Here is a 20,298-nt window from a genome sequence, read left to right as displayed (position 1 = left end):
CTTCCACTGATGATTATTTTCTTGGAGCTGGGATGGGTTGGAGAGGCAGGTTTTAATTGTGATTAAAATCTCAATATTAGTGTATTAGATCTTTCTAGGAGCGTATGAAAATGTAAATTCTGTCCCTCCAAATTCAGATTCGGTCCTATTGGTATGAAATGGAAAAATCTGTATTTTGAACAAACACTCCCAGGTTATCTGCTGTGTGTCCACATGTTGAGAAACAATGGTGGAGTTTTAGATGCCCTTCCAGGGAAAGGGGAGGGACCTGAGAAGGAATCTGGCCCAAAGCCCAAATCCACCCATCCAAGTTCTGGGAGTCTGGATATTGGCAGGAAGGGATAACAGGCTGGAGTAGCAGTTTGTGCTTGGAAAGTGTGTTGGGGGAGTGGAGTTAGGGATGGGGGTAGAGGTGTGAGTTGAAGTTTCAAGTTGTTATGGCCAGTGACCCGGTCTAAAAGCTCTTGCAGGGGAGTTTCCAAAGACTGTCAGTGGGGTCAGAAATGGTCCCACATTTCCTATTCATACTGCCTCTCCCTTAGACAGGTGGAAAAGGAGCTGGCGAGTGAGGCAGGACATCTGCTTCCACAGAATTCTCAGCGGGCCACAATAGCCTGTAAGTGCCTGGCATGGTTGCAAGTGCTTCACGTGTATGTAATCTCTGCCACTATCGTATAAGGTAGTACTACTGTTATTCCCACTTTACAGATGGGGAAACTGGGGCTCAGAGGTATTAAGTAACTTATGGAAGTTACATAGCTAGTAAATAATGGAGCTGGGGCTTGAACCCAGGTTTCCTGGCTTTACTTAACCTCCATGCTATACCGTGTTGTGTACATATCATATTCATTCTTCCAATCTGGACTGCATGTTTAGGAGAGAAAGCTAAAGAAAGGGAAATTGAGGGGTGGGGTGCAAGGATCCAAAGAAAGTCATTCAAATCAGTGAAAATGAAAGCGTTCCAAACCAACTTTCCCTCTATCTGTTCCCCCTCAGCACTACCCTTTCCTGGCCTTTCTGTATTCATGTCTCTTTCTTACGTCTCCTCTCCTGGGGAATTGAGAAGATAGCCTGGAGTCACTGCCTGTTCACTGGAAACCAGAGGAATCCATGGGGGTTGTACCTTCCACTTGTCTCATTCTTACAACTGGCAGGCAAAGCCCCCTGCCTCCCGCCAAGGCAGATGATGGGGCAAGTTTTTAGCTCACAGGATTCCTGGGTGGGACCTGGGCAGTGGAATGACTGTTCAGTAGATATTTGACTGAGGCTGAGGCCTGGAGTATGGCCTAAGGGACTAGGGAAGTGTGTCTGAGGAAGACATCCCAAGCCAGGTGGTGAGTCATCTTGGGGACAATCATGTCATGCCCTGATGAAGCCTCCACCCTTGCCTGTCATTAGATTCCTGGAAGGTGTGTTTGACAGGCAAATAATAACAAAAGCTAACATGTACCATACCCTGTTCTTGATACTGTACGTACATTCGCCGATTTAATCATTACAACAATCCTGAGATATGCATTATTATTATCTCATTTTATAGATGAGGAAACTGAAAATGAAAAGATCAAATGACATGCCTAAGGTCTCACAACTAGGAAGATGTGGAACGCTGAGTGATTCTACCGAAGCAGTTAGAGTGTGTGCTTTACCACACACTCTACCGAAGCAGTTAGAGTGTGTGCTTTACCACTCTGCAATCTGCCTCTCAAATATACTGACAGTTCCCACCGAGGGGGAAAAGCCTACATCCAGAGTAATTTCTTCCATGCCTTGATGCACAGGCTGCAGAGGTGGAGGAAGAATAGGCAGATGATGGAAACTGAAGAGCAGGGCCCCTTGACATAGCCTACTCATACAACAAGCCTTTTTGCCCCATTCCCTTTATGCAGGTGGCAGACTATAAGGAATAATCAAGGAGAGTGAATAGGGACTGTATTCCTCCTACCCAGGCCTCTTTGCAGAGATCCACATTTGTCAAGCCTATAGCTTCCTGGATTTTCACAGGTGCCTCTTACAAGGTAGATCTGAAACTCTTTTCCCACCCACACCTGCCCCTCCTCCTGCCCTGCCCCTCTCAGTTCCCTGCTCCAACAGTCCCACCACTGCCTAAGCAAGGAACCTCATTCTCTCCTTCTCCTACATCCAAACAGCCACAAAAGTCAGGTTGATTCAACCAGTGAATGATCTGTTGCATCCATCCATTATGCCTCATCCCCACTGCACCTGCTCTAGCCCAGTGATGGTCTCTTCCAGCACTAATTATGTGCTTGCATAGTTTGCCATTTTACAGACATCATCTTTTAATCCCCAGAACGATGTCTGTTTGCTAGTGAGGACACTGAAGTTCAGAGAGGTGGAGTAACTTGCCTAAGGTCACACATTGAATTGGGCAGAGCCAGACCCAGGCAGTCTGACTGCAGAGCCCACACTCAGCCACTGTTTTGTACTGCCTCCCTAATCACTACTCTCAACTTTCCCTTCCTCAGTCCTTCCTATGTGATGCCATAAGAATCTTTCGTTCATTCCATAACATTTACTGTAAGTGCCAGGAACTCTGCTATACACTGAACATCTAAAACTGAGTAGATACTGAGCTTCAGGACCAGAGTCTAGTAGAATTTTCTTTTATCTTCCTAAACACTTATCTGGTCAAGCCTCCTTACCCAGCGCAGTGTCTGGCATAAAGTAGATGCTTAATGATTACGGCTGGAAATGAAATGAATGAGCCTATGGGAAGACGGCTGATGTCTGCTTAGGGCCTATACCCAGGGCAGGGGGAAAAGGATGGGGGCAGGTTTTCCAGTTCATTTTCAGTGCATTTCATTTCATCTCCCTAAACACTTATCTGGTCAAGCCTCCTTACCCAGCGCAGTGTCTGGCATAAAGTAGATGCTTAATGATTACGGCTGGAAATGAAATGAATGAGCCTATGGGAAGACGGCTGATGTCTGCTTAGGGCCTACACCCAGGGCAGGGGGAAAAATATGGGGGCAGGTTTTCTAGTTCATTTTCAGTGCAGTTCATTTCATCTCCCTCCTTGCTGCTTCCTTATTTTCTACTCTTTTCTCCTTTTGTCCTGTGCTGCATACTTTGCTCACAGACTCGGCTATGTCATTTGAGGTTGATTGGTGGGATAGAGAGTGGGAGGTTAGAGGAAGTTTTAACTAACAGCCCTCCAGTGGGCCAGGCCTCCTACAGAAAGGGTCAGCTTGGATACTAGAGGATGTGAAGGTCGTGCCTGGTATCTTGGCCTCCTTCAGTATCCCTGGGACTCTGCCTTGGCCATGGCTGATTGTCATGGAGAGGGGATGAGAAGAGAAAACAGGTACCCTCATGTGAATTTTGCCTTCTGGCGCTGGAAGAGTCAAGGTCCTCCGATGCTTGCCAAGGCTCCTTCCCCCAAGGGTGGTTCCAGTTCAGTTCTCCCATCTCCTCCCTACCCATTCCTTGGGGTGGGGGCAGAGGCAGGGAGCTGGAATGCTGATGGGCACTGAGCCAAGCCTCCCTAGGACTAGCAAGTCATGTCCAGTCACTCATGAGCCACTTATGACAGTGGCGGAGCAGGGAGGCATAGGAGAGATGGGCTTCTCCATGTAGGGGAGGTGGGCAAACTGGAGAGAGGTTCATAAAGGCTAGACAAGGCTGATGGCCAGTGGGGAGATGACTGAGGCAAGGACTCCACAATTTCCTGGAGGCACATTCTTCTGGCTGGTGCTCAAACTACCCAGGTGTGACAGGCCTATGGTGGTGACGGGGGTGGCCGTACAGCAAGGAGAGGCTGGGAGAGCCGGAGAGAAGTCAGGGGCACCCTGGAGCTGTGCTAAAGGGAGGGGAACAGCCCTGCCTCCCAGGCCAGTTGGATGTTACACGAATATGCAGAAATTAGTAGCGATTTCTCCCTCCAGCTGCTGCTTCTCAAGATGTGGTTGAGTGGGAGTGGATGTGTGTGTTCCAAATACCAGGAGACACTGCATCTGACCTTGCATTCTAAAATGACAACTCCAGTCCAGTAGTGGCCACTTTCCCTCAGGCTCAGAGCATCTCTCCTTTTCCCTCACTCCCGCACCCCTGTCTCATCTTCCAGTCTGCACTTGCCTTATCCCAACTACACCACTCCCCAGCCTCCCCTAGGCTGACCACCCACGCTACCTCCTCCCCCTTCCCTCTTCCCAACATTCCTGGCCTTCTCAAACCCGAGTCTCAAACACTTCCATCTTCCAACCCATCTTGAGCCATGGTTTTTGTTCCAGACTCAAACTCTGTGCCCCCTCTGCCCTCATGTTTCAGAGACTTGGCAGGGCAGCTGCAGGGGCCCGAGGGAGGGACCTTAGTAGAGCCTTAACCCCTGCTCATAGATGCCTAGTTCTGCCTGGATCCAGAGCACTGGCTGAGGAGCAGGCAAGAATGTGGGTAATCAGGCCAGCAGCAGCCCGGGGAGAGAAGCCCAGTGCAGACCCCCATCCTGTCCTCAAATCCCACTCAGGAAGTGCTGGGGCCACAAAGGAAGCTGAACATCCAGAGATTTGGGGGCACCAGACCCACTGCCCATTTCTTCCCTCCAGAGAGGACACACTGAAAGCCCAGGGGAGGCTGTAAAGATGGAGTCCAGAGCAGAAAGCAGAGAGAAAAGGGGTCCAGGGAGGGAAATGGAAAAAGAAAGAGAAGTCTGCAGTTCTGACCTAGAGAGAGCAGGAGGGAGCCAAAGTCACTCCCTCTCCTCTTGCTGTCAGTCTTTCCCTCCCTGATGGAGAGGCTGGGATGTCCTTCCAGCTCTTGGCTGGCCCTCCTAGCAGAGGCCTTGAGAAGCCTGAATCCCAATTTAATCTTCCCTGAGGCTTCAGTTCTCCCCCAGTCCCAAGCTCCTCAGGCCTTAGCTGAAGATGCCTGCTGGACCCCTGGCAGCCAGATAAAGCAGTGGCGACCCCAGCCTTGTTCTTCTCCGATAGAGCCCCAGCCCGTGCCAGGGTTCTCCCCTACTTCCCTGCCAAACATCTGGCACTCACAACTGAAATTAAATCATTGCCTGATTATTATTAGCGATCCCTCCTTTAAAAAAATATAAGTTTCCAGAGAGCAGGAGTTGGCTTTACTTTGCTCAAGGCTGCATAGCTTGCACAGTCAGGGCTTTGGACACAGAAGGCCCGCAAGAGAGATCCCTTGAGTTAAATAAATAGGTAAATCAAAACACCTCCTTCATGGCTCTCCCAGATCTGTCTTTTTTCCCGGTACATTTCCACCCAGTTTTTGACCAGTCTCTGTTTCTCACACTATCTCAGTCCATCTTCTTCCTCCTCCAGGAAGCACCTCAGATGTGGCCACTTGAACTTCTCTGGGGTGCTATTCTTGGGTCCCATGCTCTGGACTGAGCACAGATGACAGCCTTATTTCTAGTCCCTGTACTTCACTTAGTGCACTTGCAGCTGGACTAAAGGAGGATCCACGTGTATTGATTAAGACTCTGTGGTGAGTTTCTCATTCAATAAACCTAATCCCCAAGTTCAAATCTAAAAGGGAAATGTGTACTAATCCCTGTGCCAGACTTTGTCCTTTAGGAAGAGTTAATATCCTCCTCTCCTGCTCTCAGCCTTAGTACTTTCTCCTTTCCCACCGTACCAGGTGCAAGGCCATGTAGAGGTTAACTGCAGGCTTTACTCCCTCCCCCTCCCCCCCACCCAACCCAACAACAAAGGCAAAGTGAAAGGAAAAAGAGAGTTGGAGTTGGTACCTTGATTGAGGTGTTCAGGTCAGGAGACGGAGGTCACCAGAGAACACTAAGAGAGGTGCGCAGGCCTGGGCCCCTCCATGCTGCCCTCTCAAATGCTACTGCAGGTGTGATACTGCTCACACATTTCCCCTCTCCCCACCTTGCTGCCTCTTGCCCTGCCTCAGATGCTCGTTAAGTTCTTGAGCTCTGAAACCTGTTGCTTCCGCTCCGTGTCTTCTCACTCAGCATCCTGCCCTCTGCGTGGACCTCTCAGTTGTCAGTGGGCAGGCAGAGGAAGTGGGTCTCAGCAAGTAGCCAAACTCTAAACAGTTTCACTCTAGCCCTGAGAAGTGAAGATATCCCCTTTTAGGGGCAGAAGGCAGCCACAGCCCTGGGGAGCAGCACTGAGGGTCCAAGGTGACCCCTGGATCTGAGCCCTCAACTTGAAATGCCTTCCTGCAGCCTGGGCAGCTGCGATGCTCATGATGGGGCCAGATTTTCCCTGCAGTGAACCACCTGTTCCTTCTCTCTAGAACAGTCCTTTCTGATCTGTGGTCTGTAAAAGCCTGACCTCAGGAGGAAGTTGAAGCTGCAGGAGCGGGGGCCAGTTTATGTGGGGGCAGGCGTTTCACCTCTGTGTCAGGCATAGCCTAGGGCTGCCTTAACCAGGGTCCTCAACCTTGAACTCCACAAGGGTTGGGAGTGGGCAAGGGGATCTCATAAGGTCAGGGGAGAATTTCGTGGAACTCAAAATCTAAATTCATGCACCGATTTTAGCCCTCTTTGCAAGGTGGGTCTCAAGACACAAGGTTGGGGAAGGCTGCCCCCTAGAGCCAATTAACTGCAGGCTTTACTCCCTCCCCCTCCCCCCCACCCAACCCAACAACAAAGGCAAAGTGAAAGGAAAAAGAGAGTTGGAGTTGGTACCTTGATTGAGGTGTTCAGGTCAGGAGACGGAGGTCACCAGAGAACACTAAGAGAGGTGCGCAGGCCTGGGCCCCTCCATGCTGCCCTCTCAAATGCTACTGCAGGTGTGATACTGCTCACACATTTCCCCTCTCCCCACCTTGCTGCCTCTTGCCCTGCCTCAGATGCTCGTTAAGTTCTTGAGCTCTGAAACCTGTTGCTTCCGCTCCGTGTCTTCTCACTCAGCATCCTGCCCTCTGCGTGGACCTCTCAGTTGTCAGTGGGCAGGCAGAGGAAGTGGGTCTCAGCAAGTAGCCAAACTCTAAACAGTTTCACTCTAGCCCTGAGAAGTGAAGATATCCCCTTTTAGGGGCAGAAGGCAGCCACAGCCCTGGGGAGCAGCACTGAGGGTCCAAGGTGACCCCTGGATCTGAGCCCTCAACTTGAAATGCCTTCCTGCAGCCTGGGCAGCTGCGATGCTCATGATGGGGCCAGATTTTCCCTGCAGTGAACCACCTGTTCCTTCTCTCTAGAACAGTCCTTTCTGATCTGTGGTCTGTAAAAGCCTGACCTCAGGAGGAAGTTGAAGCTGCAGGAGCGGGGGCCAGTTTATGTGGGGGCAGGCGTTTCACCTCTGTGTCAGGCATAGCCTAGGGCTGCCTTAACCAGGGTCCTCAACCTTGAACTCCACAAGGGTTGGGAGTGGGCAAGGGGATCTCATAAGGTCAGGGGAGAATTTCGTGGAACTCAAAATCTAAATTCATGCACCGATTTTAGCCCTCTTTGCAAAGGTGGGTCTCAAGACACAAGGTTGGGGAAGGCTGCCCCCTAGAGCCATGATCAAAGAATTCTTCATGGGCAGACAGCCAGTTTTTCCTTTATTCATTGTACAAGAATTTATCGAGTTCCTACCTACGCATCTAGCATTAGACTAGGTACTGGGAATGCAGAAGAATCAAAACAGGAAATAGGGTAGCTAACCGTCACGGTTTTCCCTAGACTGAGGGGTTTCCTGGGATATAAGACTTTTAGTGGTAAACTTAGGACAGCTCTAGAAACAACCAAGAGAAGTTGGTCCCTAACAGATAAAGCCCCTGCCCTGATAGAGGTTATATTCCGATGGAGTATCAGGGGCATGGGCAGAAAGAAGAAACAAATACATAAGATAATATCACATAGTATAAGCACTGTGGGAAGTAAAACAGGTGAGGGATTGTAATTTAGATAAGGAGAACAGGATTGCCTCTCTGAGGAGGTAATGTTTAAGCTGAGATTAGAGTGATGAGGGATCAATCTTAAGAATACTCAGAGAAGAGCTTTCCAAGCACAAAGTACAAAGACTCCAAGGCAGGCACAAACTGGGCACATCTGAGAGACAGACAGAAGGCCAGTGTGCCAGAAGTGAAATGAGCAGGGCTGAGACTAGTTGGAGTTGGCGAGGCCTTGATTGGTTCACCCTAAGAGCTGTGGGAAGGTATTGGAGAGATTGAAGCAAAGGAGTACCATGTTCTGGTTGTTATTTTTAAAGATCATGGCAGCTGCTAGGTAGAGAATGGACTGGAGGGGAAAGAATGAGCAGAGGAAGATCAGTTAGGAGGCTGCTGCAAGGGGCAATGGAGGTGATGATGATGATTGGACTAGGATGGTAGCAGGGGAATGGAAAGAAAGAACAGGGCAGACCCAATTGTACTTGCTAATGAATTGGATGTAGAAGGTGAAGGAAAGGGAGGACTCAGTAATGACAGTTTGGGGCTGGATCCATAGTAAACAAGGACATGTGTGGGGACTAAGGAGCAGGGAGGAGGAAGCCCTGACAAGTCCAATGAATTCAACAACTGAAATATAGTTCAGTGGGGGTAACCCTGATGTAGCATTATGGGAGGAGATATATGTCTGGAATGTGCCTGCTTTGGGTGAGTAATGAAGAAATGTCTTTGGAGGCAAGGTCTCTGCAGATGGGGGTTAGGAGTCTGACTTGAGAGGGATTGATAGTTCAGACAGGTTAGTTATATAAGATATGTTTACATGACCTGAAATAGAACGAGGAATGGTGTATTAGGGCAATAAGTTTATCCGTAACAAACAACCCTGAAATCTCAGTGGCTTAGCACAACAAAAATGTATTTCTCACTCATGTTACAGTCCAATGAGGGTCTGGCGGGTGGTGGGAGTGGTTCTGCTCTATTCATTCATTCAAGGGTCCCAGGCTCTTTCCTCCATTTGATGCTTCTGTCTTCAACATGTGGCCTTTAAGATCATCAGAGAATGGGGAGAGGGAATAGAGGATGCACGAGATATTTTTATGGATCCAACCTGGAAATGACACATATTGCTTCTGCTTTGATTCTATTGCTCAGAACTTGATCCCATGGCACCATTTTAACTGCAAGGAAGCTTGAAAGTGTTCAGTGTTCAAATTTAGCAAGTCATGTGCCAGGAGAGCAGCTAGTGGTGAGTGTTAGCAGTCTCTGTTGCAGGCAGGGAGTGTGGCAGAAAGTGTGGCCGTCTGTCTCGAGGGGTAGGGTGGGTAATGGTGTCTGTCTTGGATTGAGATGGGAGTGAGCTTTCTAAAAGTACCTTGGAAAGGAAGTTGATATGGGAAGAAGTGTATGTATGGTGCACACCTGTGTGCTTTGTAGCTCCATAATCTTTTTATTCTTTCCCATTTTCATGGCCTTTCTCCAGGTAAGGCCTTAATGAATCCACATCTCACCACTGCAATAGCCTTGTGAATGCTTTCTCTTCTATAATTTTCTTTTTCATCACATATAAACTGGATATCACAGCCTAACTAATTTTCCCAAGACATGGCTTTTGTCATACTACTCTTGTTCAATAAAAACAATAGCAACAATTTCAACAACAGCAATAAAAAAATTCATTGAATTACTGTGTTGAGTGCTTTAACTGCAGAATCTCAATATACCGTAACCATTATAACAAGCCTGTGAGGTATCGTCATCATTCTCATTATATAGATGGAGCAACAGGGGTCCTGAGAGTTGCCTGTGCTAAGACAGTAGCCACTAGCCATGTTTGGTTATTTAAATTAAAATTCAAAACAATCAAAACTTCAGCTAGCCACATATCAAATACTCAATAGCTACATGGGACTAGTAGCTACCATTTTGGAGAGAGCAGATATAGAAAATTTTCTTCTTGGCAGAGGGTTCTGTTGAATTAGGGGAACCTGCCCAGGGTCACAGAGTAAATGGACACTCTGTCTTCATGTAAGCTTCTTCAACAGCTCCTTATTCCTTCCACAATTAAGAAAAAGTTTCAGCCTGCTCTTAACATTTTTGTACAACCTGGGCTCAAGCTACCGTTACATAATTATTTACATAATTATTTCCTCATTAGTTTCTTGCACAAGCTCATGCTCCAGCATAACAAGCTCCCTATTCTCCAATATTCCTAATATGTCCACTCATAATATTTTTGCTCTTCTTTCTGTCTTCCCAGCTAATTAATTTTTATCTGACCTTTGTGTCCTCGGCCTGAACAACCTTTCAGACTCCCCTCATTTTCTCTTGCCATGGCAGCAGTTATGCTGTGCTAATCATACTCGTGGACATTTATGTGCCAGGCACTCTTCTAAGCACTGAGTGCTCATCACAACACTTGAAGTAGATATCACTGCTGCCCCCACTTTACAGGTGGGGTAACTAAAGCACAGGGAGGTAAGGGACTTGTCCCAGTGATTTCTCTGCTTTCTAGTCTTTTCATAGGCACTTCACCCTCATACTATTACCCTGGCCACATTTCTAGAACATAGAACGGTTACTTCCTTCCCTTCCTGGGTTCCACAGGGAGGGAGGGGGACAAATTTCTTAGCAGAGCACACAAGGTCCTTTATATTCAGAACGTGTCTAAACTCAAAACCCACCACTACACCCACAGACTACAAACTACTTATAGTTTCCCGACCTTCCATGTTATTTCTTCTCTCTGGGTTATACACATGCTCTTCCCGCTGCCTGGAGTGTTATTCCAGCCAGCCAGCTCTGAAGCCATTTATGGCAGTATGCTCTGGACCATGGGGCTCACTCCCTCCTCTGAACATACAGCTCTAACTCTCTCCATCAGCAGCTCCAAGAACAGGGCTGGGTGCTGAGCTCAACACATTAAAATCACTTCTCATTAAAAAATATACTCCCAAGATTCAAGGAGTGGATTCTGGGGTCTTTTTCGGTAGGGTAGACCGAATAATGGCTCCCCCAAGATACCCATGTCCTAATTTCCCAGAACTTGTGAATATGTTACTTTACACATCAAAAGAGATTTTGCTGATGTGATTAAGGATCTTGAGATGGGGAAATTATTTTGGATTATCCAGGTTCTTAATGGCCAGGATCTTTATAAGGGAAAAGAGGGAGGCAGCAGAGTCAACAAGAAAGGAGATGTGACAACAGAAGCAGATGTCAGAGTAATGTGATTGTTAGCTTTGCAGATGAAGGAAGAAGGCCCTGAGTCAAGGAATGTGAGTGGCTCTAGAAGCTGGAAAAGGCAAGGAAACGAATTTTCCCCTTGAGCCCCCAGAAGGAGAGCAGACCTGCCATCCCTTTCATTCCAGCCCAGCAAGACCCATTTTTGGACTCCTAACCTGCAGAACTGTAAGATCATAAATGTGTGTGGTTTTAAGCCATTCAATTCATGGTAATTTGTTATAGCGGCCAAAGGAAATGAATACAAGGGATGCTGGCAGCTTATTCTGTACAGGTATGTAATGGGGCTTCCCCAACTAGATTTGAAGTGTTTGAGGGCTCCGTTTTCCCTCCCAGCTCTCAGGAGGAAGCTGGGTCTACAGTGGGGAGCTTAATGCACTCCTGCTATAGATTCCAGTCTCTCTAGAATTGTCTGATTCTGAGGAGGAAGGTGATGTTTGGTAGGGATTTGGGGGTGTGGGGATGAGGGTTGTGGAGATGAAAGGATATGGGTGGTGTCAGTGAGGGTCAGAGGTTTGAGGTTAGAAAGTGATGGTGGCAGTTCTCAAACGTCACTGTGAAGCATCTTCTGAGATACATAAAAAGAAAGTTTTGGGAGGGAAACTGGCTGTTAGGGGTATGGTGGAAGGAATCATATTCACTGTGTACTTTTATATTTCTTAATTTTTATATTTTAATTTTAACGAGAAATTTAAATTTTAAATTTTAAACGAGAATGCGCTTCCTATGCAGAAATTAAATTTTAAAAGCTGTCGCCGCAGCTGGCTTGTATAAACGTGAATTGCCGAGCCCCGCCAAGGCCCAAATATCCTGATACGGTAGGTCTGAGGATGAACCCGGGACCTGCCTTCATAACAAATATTTCCCTGCGGGTCAGAAGGCTCAAGGACCTCACTGTGCCCAGCTCTGGACGCGCGGTCTGCGGCTCCGGGAGCGGGCGGCCTCCGGCCGGGGAGGGCGCTGTGCCGGCTGTGCTGGGGGCGTGTCGGGGGAGCGCAGGGCTCCGGGAGCGGGCGGCCTCCGGCCGGGGAGGGCGCTGTGTGGCCTGTGCTGGGGGCGGGCCGGGGCGGAGCGCAGGGCGGCCGGCGGCTCCCGGCTTCGGCTCCAGCTCCGGCTCTGGGCCCTGCACCTGTGACACTCGGTGGCGCTTGCCCTCCCACCCGGCGCCCGCAGCCCATGGCTCCATCTCGCCTGCAGCTCGGCCTCCGCGCCGCCTACTCCGGCCTCAGTTCAGTGGCTGGCTTCTCCATCTTCCTCGTCTGGACGGTGGTCTACAGCCAGCCTGGGACAGCGGCTATGGGGGGACTCGCAGGTACCCCGGGGCGTGGAGGGGCGCTGGGGCCCGGCTTCGGGCGTGAGCGGGGAGGCGCTGTCAGTTGCTCCGGAGGCTCCTTGCGGGCGGCCTTTCCCCAGGGAGTGGGTGGGGTGTTTATCCAAAAACACCCGTGGCAGCGCAGGCCCCGTGCGGCCCAGGCATTATCTGGGTGCCACCGGGACCCGATACCCGCCGAGCCCAGGCGCGACCCCTGCTGCCCAAGTGTGCCGCGCGGCCGCCGCTGAGCCGGTTAGCTGGAGGCCCCTTCGCCCGGCTGCCGGGTGACAGCGTCCTGCCTGCGCGCCTGCTTCACTCGCCACCTTCACACGGCTGTCACAAGTCTAGGCGTGAAGACTCCCAAACACACACAACCTGCTTTTGGGGATGGGTGAGGGCAGAGAAAGGGTAAGTGGAAAGGACGCCTGGGGTTCCTAGGGAAGCCCACCTGCCTCCTTCCAGTGTGGACCCCACCCCAGCAGAGTCCTCTGCGGAGATCTGGAAGACCGTGCTGGGGATCAGATAGAAACTGAATATTTTCTTTCAGGCACGTTGATGCCTCTTTGCCACCCTTGTTCTATGGCTCCTCCACCAAGGTCTGCTAAACCCTGCTGGTCGCGCTTTCTGTGCCTGGAGGAGGGAAGGGGGAAGCACGTATTAGAGTCAGAACGTCAGTGCACCGGTGGGGGCCCTGTGCTCACCGGTGCTCGGCTCACAGTGCACCATTCGGACATGCCATTAACCTCTCTGTGTTGTAGAATTGGTGTGAAGATGAAACATATTATTTCTACTTGCTTTTAAAAAAATGCTTTCTATGTGCCAGGCACTGTGTTATATGCAATCTCATTGAATCCTCACATTAGTCTTGTGAAGTAGGCATTATTATTGTGCCCATGTTACAGATAAGGCTTAAACTGAGGCTTGGAGTAAATAAATAGCTGGCCCCAGGTTACACAGCTACATGAAATAATATGTGTGGAAAAAGAACTTTTGGGGAAAAAACATGTAAAGATAATGCTTTTACATATGATGATCTTATTCCATTACTAAAATCCTCTGCCCAAAGAGCCCTAAATGGACTAATGAAAAAAACTAGAGTTACTTATTGCTCTGTGAGCTTACCGAGTGCCATCCCTGGGTAGAGAAGGAATGAGAGGTGGGGATTCTGCCTTATAAGAGGGGCGTACATAGCCACAGTCTAAGCAATGCAAAGCGGAATGCTGGGGATCACCAAAGAAGGGCGGTGGGCGCACTGGCTGAGCTGCTCTCATGCCTGCCTGCCTGCCTGCCCCACCACCTGTGGGTTCCTGTCTTCCCTGAGGGCAGCCAGGTCATTTCTGCACAGTTATCTACAGTCCTCTGGCTCCTTCTTCCCTACTCCCCCACCATCTATCCTGTTTCTCCTGGTTCTCTCCTTACAGTTTTTTCTTGTTTCTTGTCAGCGCTGCTGCTTTCCACTCAGGAAGGTGTTATCTTCAGGTCAGGCCCTGTGGTTGTGCTGATAAGACCTTAGTTGAGGGGCTGGTTGGGGGTGAGGAGGAGGGAGGGCCATCCCTGGGATCAGAGCTGAGTGTGTTAGAGCCTGGCCTGGCGGAGTGAGCCCTAGCTAGCTGTGGGAACTTGGGCCCATCAATGCCTCCTGGGCCCGAGTTTCATCATCTATGAGGAGTGGGAGGAGATGCCCCCTTCAGGTCTGAAATGTTGCAATTTTGTGTCTTTTCTTGTTTCTCACAGCTGCTTGTTGGAAGGCCAGGAATAGGCTTATGCTCCAGGGACTCCTAGGGTTTCCCTCTGACCCAAACTCTGCCCTCTCTCCCTCCCCACAGGCTTCCCTCTGAGGCAGGCCAGCTGTGGAGCTGTCTGCAGGGAGAGGCACTAGGGCAGCGACCAGCTGGAGCAGGAGTCCTGGTGCCTCCCTGACAGTCTGGCCTTTGACAACCAGGAGGTGGCCATGGAAGAGCCAAAGCTGCCTGGTGGTCGTAGTGGTCTGGTGGCTTGGTGGTGTGGCACAGCGGAGGGCTTGCCAGGCTAGGGCCATGCACGTGCTCTCTCCACCCTGAATGGGTTCTGAGAGAGTCTGTAGTCAGTCAGCCTTCTTCCTCTTTTGGGGTCGAAGCATCAGCGGATTTACTGACTTGTGAGCACCCCACTTCTGACTTTGCATTTTCCAGCTCAGAAACTGCCGAGTCACCAGAGGGCAGCCCCAGTGTGCTTCCCCTGTGTACCAGGCAGGGACCCATGGCTGTGCTGGTTTCTGGGGCAGCATCAGCCGAGAGCCCCTGGGTCCAATGTGAAGATCGTTCATGGGTGGAGACCCATACTCTCCCATCCTGATGGTGTCTGGGAAGAAGAGGCTTGAAGGAAAGACAATTGCAGAAGAAATAGTTTCGCTCTGGGAACCCTGGGGAAACACATAAACTTTTGCTTTATGTCTAACAGACAAGGAAAAAGAGAAAGCATAGAAAAACTGCCCTAGGAGTCTAAACAGCTCTGCTCTTCTAAACAGCAGGAGCTGTGAGCCAGAGGAGCACTAGGCTCTGGGCCTTGCTTTTCCCCAGGGCAGGTGTACAAGAACATAGCAGGATCCAGGCCCAGGGTCCCACTTATTTACATTTCCCTCTTGGCTCCCTTGGGCTCCTCTCGTCACCTCACTTCCAACCCAGCCACTGGGAATACTTGCGTGACCAATTTTGTGCCTTCCTTGCCCTTGATCTGTCAGCTCTGAGCCCCAAGTGGAACAGGGGTCCTGCTCCTTGAAGCAGGTGGGATAGAGTGAGGAGCGAGGTCTGGCGTGGACATGCAGCCAAGTGAGCCTGGGGACCTGTTCATTCTATCTTGAATTGTGCAGATCAGGTTTCCTAGAGCCCAGAGGGAAGGGAGCAGGGGCTGAGGGACAATTGCCTCCTGCCTGCGGTGTGGGAAGGGACCGGTGGGGGTTCCTGCTCCTTCACTGACCACCTTGGATGGAGTTGGTGAGGGAGGTCCCTCTTCCACGGAAAGTAGTGGGAGCCAGGGTGAGTGAGAATGGGCCTGCTTCCAGACTTGACTTGTGTTTATCTGGAGGTGAGACCTGTGTGCAGGGGAAGTGAGAGGGGAAGGTTGTGCCTACCCATTAACGAAGAACTAAGACCTGGAACACCCAAATGGCCATCTTTCTTTTCCTCCTGCTCAGCCCTTTTTGGTATATGGGTGTATGTGGGGATGGGTGTTTTGTGGTCACCACTGGAATATGGCCAGTGGACTAAGAGATGGTGTTTCCTTAGGCCCCCATTTCAGCATTTTTCTAACCTAGAAATTGCTGAGTCACAGAGGAATTGCTTGACCTCCTTATTTTTCTCTTGAGCTGACTTCCAGAATCTTTGAGTGGTACGGGATCTTAGAGCTCATCTCCTCTAGCCCCTTCATGGCATAGTGAGAAGATAGAGAGCAAGTAGGACTGTTCCAGACAGGTGCCCATCTGACTCTTCCTTGAATATGCTCAGTGACAATAAACTCCCTTCCTAGGGCCCGTTAAGAAACCAAACAGCTGCCCCAAATGAACACTTAGGAGGCATGTGAGACGACTGGGAAAGACTCTGGGAAGGGTGGCTGGCACACAATTTAAATCACATAAGATATAAGCTAAAGCTGTGGGATTGCTATTCTGTCCACCTCTGGCCTGCTTCCACTTCCTGCCTGTGCCAGCACTGAGAAATGCTTGTCCTGGCTGATCTCGAAACCAAACAGCTGCCCCAAATGAACACTTAGGAGGCATGTGAGACGACTGGGAAAGACTCTGGGAAGGGTGGCTGGCACACAATTTAAATCACATAAGATATAAGCTAAAGCTGTGGGATTGCTATTCTGTCCACCTCTGGCCTGCTTCCACTTCCTGCCTGTGCCAGCACTGAGAAATGCTTGTCCTGGCTCACCCTGATCTCAGGGGTAGAGGGACCCACTTTACAGGCCCCAAACCCTGAGGGAGGTTGGGAGTTGGCAGGGCCAGAGCTGGGAGAATGGGGGTGAAACAGTGGGAGGGGAAGCTGCAGGGATTGGCAGGGCTGTGTCCTCACTAGGGTGGAACACTGGAGTCGCCAAGTTTCCAGGCTGGCAGGACCTTTGGGTTCACCCATTTTTAGATGTAAAACACCAAGGCTCTGAGAGATCACAGGTGGCACAGCAGTGCCAGGCCTCAGGCTTCTTGGCTTGCAGTCTCATAGTTTCTGTCCCTTGCCAGGCTGCCTGAATTGTGACAGCTTGTGAGCTGGTAACCAGAGCATAGCTCAGTGATGACGCCTCCCTCTGCCTTCTGTTTTTCTTAACTTTAAAAAAAAAAAAAAAATGAAATATTTCCAGCATATGAAAAAAGATGATTTAACAAACTCCTTACATTTACCACCCAGCCCAAGAAATAAAATATCATAGATTCAGTCAAAGTGCTCTCCCACCCCCACTTCCTTATCAACTTCCCTTTCTTTTCTTTCTTGCCACAGATAACCACTTTCCCCAAACAGATGCCCATCCTTCCTGTGCATGTGTGCACAGGTCTCTAGACTCCCAGGATCCCCAGCCTGTGTAGCCTACACCTGCCAGGTCTGCAGCTGTCTCTGCCTCTTTCTTCATTCCTCCCTTGCGGGGGACCCTGCCGCCCTGCTCCGGACACTTGCCAATGAGATCAATATTTGTTCCACTCTTTGGGCTGCGAGGCAGGCACGGCCTGGCACAGAGGAAACTCATTGTACTGGCTGAGTGGCAGCTGGCATTGTAGGGGAAGTGCCCAGACAGGCCCAGTGGGCGGGCTCAGGAAAGGCTGCAGATTGGAGGGAGTGACATGGACTCTGGCCATGAACAAGAAAGTCTTGAAACTTTAAGGTTGTGGCCCCTGCAGGCCAGGTGGAGGAGGAGCAACAGGGTGGAAGGCCGGCTTTTCACATCTGTGGCCCTCAGGGTAGGTAGTGGGAAGTCCTTGGAAAGCAGGCTGGACTGCAGCAGTCCTCAAACTTTTTGATTTCGGGACCCTTTTACATTCTTGAAAAGTTGTGAAACCCCAAGGAAATTTATGTGGGTTATATCTGTCGATATGTACCGTATTAGAAATTAACACTGAGAATGTTTTAAAGTAAAATTAAAAATAACATTGAGTCTATGGCCACCCTGAACGTGCCCAATCCTGTCTGATCTCAGAAGCTAAGCAGGGTTGGGCCTGGTTAGTACTTGGATGGGAGACCGCCTAGGAAGACCAGGTGCTGTAGGCATTAAAAAAATAAATAAATAAATAACATTGAGTTAAGTAACAATTTTGTGTGTAAGAAATAGTCATGTTTTCCAAAATTTAAAAAAAAAAAAAAATTAGGGAGAAGAATGGTGTGGTTTTAAATTTTGCCAATCTCTTTGAATCTGTGACTTAACAGAAGGCAGCTAGATTCCCTTATCTGCTTTTGCATTCAGTTCCTCGAGATAGCATAGGCCTTGCAACCTCCAGAAAACGCCACTCTACAGTCATGAGGAAATGAGAATGAAAAGGCCAACATTATCTTAGTATTATTATGCAACTATGTCTGGCCAGTCGAACCTAAAAGGCCCTGGGAGTTGCCAGGGTCACTGGCTAAAGGCAGGGTGAGGAGGAGAGGGGAACCGCAGCGTCTGTCCGGCTGACCCAGTCTGTCTTGCAGGTGTGCTGGCGCTGTGGGTCCTGGTGACACACGTGATGTACATGCAGGATTACTGGAGGACCTGGCTAAAGGGGTTGCGTGGCTTCTTCTTCGTGGGTGTCTTCTTTTCAACTGTCTCCATCGCCACCTTCTGCACCTTCCTCGTGCTGGCCATCACCAGACACCAGAGTGAGGGCTGGTGTGGGAGGAGAGGGCGTGGGAGGGCCAGTGGGGGGCTCAGGAGTAGACCTGGGATCCTGGTCCTGGTTCCACAGCTTACATCCAAGGGACTGGGCAGATCACTTAAACTCTTATACCTGGGGTTTCTCACTGTTAAAGTAGGGAGAATAAGAGTACCCACTCCTGGGGTTGGAAGGGTTCAATGAGCGCGTGGGAAGGAAGTGTTGAGCACAGTGCACGCTGCTGGTCAGCACCCAGGAGGGTTAGTTAATTGTAGTACCATGTAGTGAGATCAGAGTGCCCTCTGGTGGCTGCAACCAGCAAGGAGCCAAAGGCTCTTGTCCCTGCCCCTAGGAGGTATGATGTTAAAGCTGGTTGGAAGTGGCCTAGGATCAAAATCACAAAAACAGAGTAGATGATACAGACCTATGATTGGCCAGCCCTGACCTTCCTTCATCCCCACTGCCTCCTCCCTGCAGACCCTGACTATCACACTTAATCTCTCTGTAGGATTAGTTCAGCCACTGTTGGAGGTGGTGGGGAGGGGTGGCCAATGGGCTTGTGGCACAGTGGCTGTGGTAGAGGGCAAAGCCCTCTTGAGTCACTGTTGGGCTCCTCTCCCCTGCAGGCCTCACAGACCCCAACAGCTACTACCTGTCCTGCGTCTGGAGCTTCATTGCCTTCAAGTGGGCCTTCCTGCTCAGCCTCTACGCTCACCGCTACCGGGCTGACTTTGCTGACCTCAGCATCCTCAGCGATTTCTGACCCAGGGGTTGAAGTCTCTGTACCCTGGGGTCCTCAGGACCTGGACTCAGTCTCTTGAGACATCTGGTGGGCCTGCACCACATCCTAGGGACCCCAGAACTATGGCAGAAAATACACAGCAGAAGGACCTTAGTCTCCGGGAAAGCTGACCCATTCCCTCTGGAGAGACCTGGATGCGGTGGGAAGGGGTCCTGCCATGTCGCTCCTCAACAACCTGGCTGGAGGGCAGCTTTTCAAATGGATCTATTTCCTTAGCACTCAGTGAGGAATCTTTGTAAGCAGGGCCAGACAGCAGGTGGTTTGGTCCATTGTCCCAAGGACTCTCCCTCAGGCCGGGGTGGGAACCTGGAGAGGTCGGGTCAAGTAAGGGGTCTCTGGTAGAAACCTCTCAACTCCTAACTCTGGCACCCCATCCTGTTGTTCCCCTAAGGGGAGTGGGGACTTGAGTGGAGAGTTTGGTGTCCCTGTTCTACCCAGAGCTGGTCTCCCATGAGTGTGCCAGAGCCGGTCATCTTCCCGCCTGAAATGGTCCCTCTTACATGTACCATACTCCCCAGAGCAGGACTCTCCAAACCAGGCCATGCTAAGGGTCATGAGGAAGGTGCTCTTGTCTCCTGAAGGGCTTCGGGGGCGGGGGCAGCATGGAAGGGCCCCACACCTGTGCCCACACACCCCCAGTTCTGCATTTCCACTCTACTCACACCTACCCATCACACCCAGATCACCCAGACAACCCTCACCATGATACCCCCACTTCTGCCCCTTATCACTACCCTTCATCTAGAGCTTATATCTTTTAAAATTTCCCTTCTGAAGGATAAAATCTGCTCTCTGCCCATACACTGGCCCAAGGGCTCGCCTGACTCTGAAGGGGCTACTGGTACATGTATCTTTTTATGTTAGGTTGCCATTTTGCATGGTCTACCCCTTTCCCACCTGTGTCCAGCCTCTCATCTCTTTGCCTTATCTGTGTCACTGTCACTTTAGCAGAAATACAGCGGCCATTTTATCAGACTGCCTCTGGTTGTTTCTTGCGGGGTGACTGGGAGCAGTGAGCCGGAAGGCTGGTAGTGCTGGGTTCTCTGTTGTCTCATTAAACCATTTCCTCAGCTCACATTGTGCCCTAGTGGGCAGGGGAGGTCATTGTCCCCTTGGCATGGGGGGAACCCACTGCTTAGCTTTCCTCCTCTGGCTCTCAGCACACTTCTGGCCAGGGTGAGGATACCCATGGGCACAGTCTAATCAGCTGCCTCTATGGGATTTAGTATGCATCACCTAAGAGGCCAGGACGGATGAGAAGAGGACAAACCTGCTTCCCTTCTCCCATACTGTGAGGGATTGGGGCCGTCTGAGGTA

The 20,298-nt window shown here is 50.3% G+C and overlaps 1 protein-coding gene and 1 pseudogene across 1 annotated transcript; both read left to right on the top strand.

Moving 5' to 3' along the window:
* Positions 1-12,122: 12,122 nt before the first annotated feature.
* On the top strand, positions 12,123-19,956 carry SLC48A1 (solute carrier family 48 member 1). Its single transcript, XM_006916848.3, has 3 exons — positions 12,123-12,367; positions 18,019-18,186; positions 18,806-19,956. The coding sequence occupies exons 1-3, from the start codon at positions 12,232-12,234 to the stop codon at positions 18,940-18,942; spliced, it is 441 nt and encodes a 146-aa protein (XP_006916910.1). The 5' UTR covers positions 12,123-12,231; the 3' UTR covers positions 18,943-19,956.
* LOC112483890 lies at positions 17,488-17,601 on the top strand (annotated as a pseudogene).
* Positions 19,957-20,298: the final 342 nt, after the last annotated feature.

The sequence above is a fragment of the Pteropus alecto genome, unplaced genomic scaffold (genome assembly GCF_000325575.1).
Source record: "Pteropus alecto unplaced genomic scaffold, ASM32557v1 scaffold196, whole genome shotgun sequence".
NCBI classification, from domain to species: domain Eukaryota; kingdom Metazoa; phylum Chordata; class Mammalia; order Chiroptera; family Pteropodidae; genus Pteropus; species Pteropus alecto.
This window is presented reverse-complemented; position numbering and strand designations above follow the sequence as displayed.